Source organism: Sardina pilchardus, chromosome 14 (assembly GCF_963854185.1).
Source record: "Sardina pilchardus chromosome 14, fSarPil1.1, whole genome shotgun sequence".
Lineage (NCBI taxonomy): Eukaryota > Metazoa > Chordata > Actinopteri > Clupeiformes > Clupeidae > Sardina > Sardina pilchardus.
Genome location: NC_085007.1, coordinates 3,130,882 through 3,135,881, shown reverse-complemented (window position 1 = coordinate 3,135,881; position 5,000 = coordinate 3,130,882). Strand labels below are relative to the sequence as shown.

General features: G+C 45.3%; 1 protein-coding gene across 1 annotated transcript in view; it reads left to right on the top strand.

Annotated features, from left to right (window-relative positions):
* The window catches only part of vsig8a (V-set and immunoglobulin domain containing 8a), a 10,719-nt gene extending 8,943 nt beyond the window's left edge, over positions 1 to 1,776 (top strand). The window contains exons 7-8 of the mRNA XM_062554913.1: positions 359 to 494; positions 1,552 to 1,776. Coding sequence (XP_062410897.1) covers positions 359 to 494; positions 1,552 to 1,720 — 305 coding nt within the window. The 3' untranslated portion in view covers positions 1,721 to 1,776. The remainder of the gene's footprint in view (positions 1 to 358; positions 495 to 1,551) is intronic.
* The last annotated feature ends 3,224 nt before the right edge of the window (positions 1,777 to 5,000 follow it).

The following is a 5,000-nucleotide window of genomic DNA, read 5'->3' as shown; positions in this document are numbered from 1 at the left end:
CCCTACCCCTTGTTGCTCCGCTAAGGGGCAAGGGGAAAGGTGTAGGGGTAGAAATTAGAAATGGGATTGGCCCTTAGACCCTCCCCCATCTTTCTGGTTGGTATGGTTGCATTTGTTTGTATACCCTCCCTCATCTTTGTGATGTCTGATGGTTATCGTTCATTGTGGTGGGATTACGTATGTGTGTGGAGTCCACTGTTTGACCCCGGCTCTGGTGTTTGTGTTGTGGCTGCGTGTAGCCCCCAGTACAGCAGGCGTGGTGGTGTGGGTGTGTATGTCTGTTGTTTGACCCCATCTCTGGTGTGTGTGTGTGTGTGTGTGTGTGTGTATGTGTGTGTGTGTGTGTGTGTGTGTGTAGCCCCCAGTACAGCAGGCGTGGTGGTGGGGACGGTGGTGGGCGTCCTGCTGCTGGTCATCATCGTCCTGATCGCCGTCTGGCTGATGGTCTACAGGCGCCGGCCGCGCTACGACAAGGAAGTGTCCAATGAGATCAGGTAAAACCAATGAGTGTCCAATGAGATCAGGTAAAACAAGGAAGTGTCCAATGAGATCAGGTAAAACAAGGAAGTGTCCAATGAGATCAGGTAAAACAAAATAAACATGTTGTCTCTCCCTCTCCATCAACTCCTACTTACTTCTTTACACGATGCTGATCTTTACATGAGGCTAATCTTTACACGAGACTAATCTTTTCATGAGGCTAATCTTTACATGAGACTAATCTTTACATGAGGTTGATCTTTACACGAGGCTAATCTTTACATGAGGCTAATCCTTACACGAGACTAATCCTTACACAAGACTAATCTTTACACGAGGCTAATCTTTACATGAGGTTGATCTTTACACGAGACTAATCTTTACACAAGGCTAATCTTTACATGAGGCTAATCCTTACACGAGACTAATCTTTACACGAGGCTAATCTTTACATGAGGCTAATCCTTACACGAGACTAATCTTTACACAAGGCTAATCTTTACATGAGGCTAATCTTTGCACGAGACTAATCTTTACACAAGACTAATCTTTACATGAGGCTAATGTTTACATGAGGCTAATCTTTACATGAGGCTAATCTTTACACAAGACTAATCTTCACATGAGGTTGATCTTTACACGAGACTAATCTTTACACGAGGCTGATCTTTACATGAGACTAATCTTTACATGAGGTTGATCTTTACATGAGACTAATCTTTACATGAGGTTGATCTTTACATGAGACTAATCTTTACATGAGACTAATCTTTACATGAGGCTAATATTTACATGTGGCTAATCTTTACATGAGGCTAGTATTTACATGAGACTAATCTTTACAAGAGATTAATCTTTACATGAGGTTGATATTTACATGAGGCTAATCTTTACATGAGGCTAATCCTTACATGAGACTAATCTTTACATGAGGTTGATCTTTACATAAGACTAATCTTTACATGAGGTTGATCTTTACATGAGACTAATCTTTACATGAGGTTGATCTTTACATGAGACTAATCTTTACATGAGGTTGATCTTTTTTTTTGATCAATTTTTCCTTTCCAGAGAGGATGTCCCGCCCCCTGAGAGCCGTCCAACCAGCCGCGTCTCCAGCCACCACAGGGGAGTGGCCTACAGTCCAGTGGGCGGAGCCACGCAGCTCCCTTCCTCCTCGAGCACTTCCTGCTCCGACACCAAGTACGAGTACGACAGCCGCTTTGGCTACGCCGTCTGAGCGGACTTCCTTCTCCACCGCTTCTCTGACCGTCTGATAGGTCAACCACCAGACACTCTACCAATCAGGTCCATGTTTGGGCATGGTAACCAAGTCAACCACCAGACACTCTACCAATCAGGTCCATGTTTGGGCATGGTAACCAAGTCAACCACCAGACACTACCAATCAGGTCCATGTTTGGGCATGGTAACCAAGTCAACCACCAGACACTACCAATCAGGTCCATGTTTGGGCATTGTAAAGTTCTCAGGATGTGATGTAAACACATATCGACACATGTCCTACATTCCTAGACATGGGATGTCTTTATGGTTTTAAAGTAACTCACTAAACATGTTTGTGAATACAACATTGCATACAATAATACAACACAAAGTGTATAATAACTATATACAATACCAATAGTGTGAAGGTGTTCATTTGTCTTCATCAGAAGGACCCCATAGTAGACCCCATCTCATGTTATTGCCTGTGTTAATACAGAATATTGACTGTCATGTATGTTCTTGTTTGCATTTGAATGCACTGTAAATAGATTTGGCATTATTGAGTAAAACATGCAGATTTGTCTCAAGTGTGTGCTCGTTTTTTCATTTCAGCACTTCACTTGTGTATGTGCTTGGAAGAGACAGCAGGGGGCACTAGTTCCCTACTTGCAAACTCCTTAAACCAGGGGTTCTCAATGTTTTTGGTTTCAAGGACCCCTTTTAGGGGATAACATTTTCCGAGGACCCCCTTGTAACCGTAACAGTTAACCATTCGTATTCTCTGAAGTTGTGGCCGGGTCCACTATCCCAAGTTAATGTGGGTAGGACCAAATAGACACAATTTGCTTGTTTTATGGGTGAAAAGAGCATCATCCTTTTAAAATGTTAACTTTATCATTTCAAGCAAATTATTTCGCGGACCCCACTTTGAGAGCCACTGCCTTAAACCACTCTGGACACCATGAGAGACAGTTATGGCTCTTTGGGTGGCAGAAAGGCAAATTATTATTATTATTATTATTACTCCATATCCTTGTGTACTGTACAGTATGGTGCTTGTGTTTCCTCCATATCCTTGTGTACTGGACAGTATGCATCCTCCATATCCTTGTGTACTGTACAGTATGCATCCTCCATATCCTTGTGTACTGTACAGTATGCATCCTCCATATCCTTGTGTACTGTACAGTATGCATCCTCCATATCCTTGTGTACTGTACAGTATGCATCCTCCATATCCTTGTGTACTGTACATTAGATGGTGCTTGTGCTGCCAGGGTGCTGTAGAGTAGGTGGGGCTTGTTTCTATTCATATGCATTCAACCAAGCAGAAATCAATTTAATTTGATTTAAAAATACATTTGCTGAATGTATAATAATGGATTAATTCTTCCCCTTAATTGCATCCAGAACATCACACACACACACACACACACACACACACACACACACACACACCTGTTGATGTATGTGTGTCTCTTGCAGCTCCCTGTTGAGTGGCATTATGAGTGGGTTTCTGGATCGGTGACCTTTCTGGCGGCAGGTATTTTTAACTGCTCGTCTTGGCCTGCTGATGGACTCTCCTCAAAGGCTGCGGAGAGTGTGTGTATGTGTGTGTGTGTGTGTGTCTTGGCCTGCTGATGGACTCTCCTCAAAGGCTGCTGAGAGTTTGTGTGTGTGTGTGTGTGTGTGTGTCTTGGCCTGCCGATGGACTCTCCTCAAAGGCTGCTGAGAGCCACCTGATGTGGCGGATCTGGAGTGTGTGTGTGTGTGTCTTATTGTGGCTCTGCCCCTCCTGCCCCCAGAAACAGCTGAAATGCCACGAGGAGCGTCCACTCTGCTGCTCACTGACCCCTGCTGCTCCAGCTCTGCGCACACACACACACACACACACACACACACACACACACACACACACACACACACACACACACACACACCCTGCTGCTCCAGCTCTGCGCACACACACACACACACACACACACACACACCCTGCTGCTCCAGCTCTGCGCACACACACACACACACACACACACACACACACACACACACACACACACACACACACACACACACACACACACACACACACACACACACACACACACACACACACATACACACACACACACACCCTGCTGCTCCAGCTCTATGCACACACACACACACACACACACACACACTCTCTCTCTCTGTCATATACATGTTCTTCCTCTTTGCCCCTTCATATCCCTTTTATTCTAAATGCCAAAGAGAGATGGAAAGCTGCCCCTCATCCCTCTCTCTCTCTCTCTCCTCCCCTCATCTCTCTCTCTTTCTCTCTTCCCCTCATCTCTCCCTCTTTCTCTCTGCCCCTCATCCCTCTCTCTCTTTCTCTCCTCCCTTCATCCCTCCCTTTCTCTCTTCCCCTCATCCCTCTCACTCTTTCTCTCTTCCCCTCTCTCTCTCTCTTCCCCCTGTCTTCTCCCTCTCTTCCCCACTCTCTCTCTTGCCCTCCTCTCTCTCTCTCTTCCCTCTCTCTCTCATGCCCTCCTCTCTCTCTCTTGCCTCCTCTCTCTCTCTTCCCCCCTCTCTCTCTCCTACCCTCCTCTCTCTCTCTCTCTTCCCCCTCTCTCTCTCTCCCCATCCTCTCTCTCTCTCATGCCCTCCTGTTATCTTGTTCTTTTTCTCTGCTTATGAGTTATATCTTCCTGCAGTCTCCTCACAAAGACCAATTAATCTCCTGCTAGCCTGCCGTCTGCTACACACACACACACACACACACACACACACACACACACACATGCCACCTTGCACACGTGCTTTTCACACTTTCTCACAGCAAATGTCAAACAACACTCATCACCTTCAAAGGCTCTTGTTAAGTCACTTTACCTCTCTCTCTCGTGTGTGTGTGTGAGTGTGTGCCCAGTTTTGCGCCAGGTCACTTCACCCCATCTGTCAAACCCTATGGCCTATACCTGTGTGTGTGTGTGTGTGTGTGTGTGTGTGTGTGTGTGTGTGTGTGTGTGTGTGTGTGTGTGTGTGTGTGTGTGTCAAAAAAGTATATGTACTTATACTTAAAGTTTTATTATTTGTTTTTTAGGCACTTAATGGGCTGGCCCCAACCTATATTTCCGATGTGTGGTGGTTTGGAAACAGTTGATATACGGGTGCCTTCTTAAGAAGCTGAAATCGCAACACATTCTTCTTTATCTACTGAATCTACCAGTCTTTTGAAATAGTTTCCCTGAAGCACTATTGCATAATCCAAATAGTGCACTTCTATGCTATATGTGCGCGCACACGCA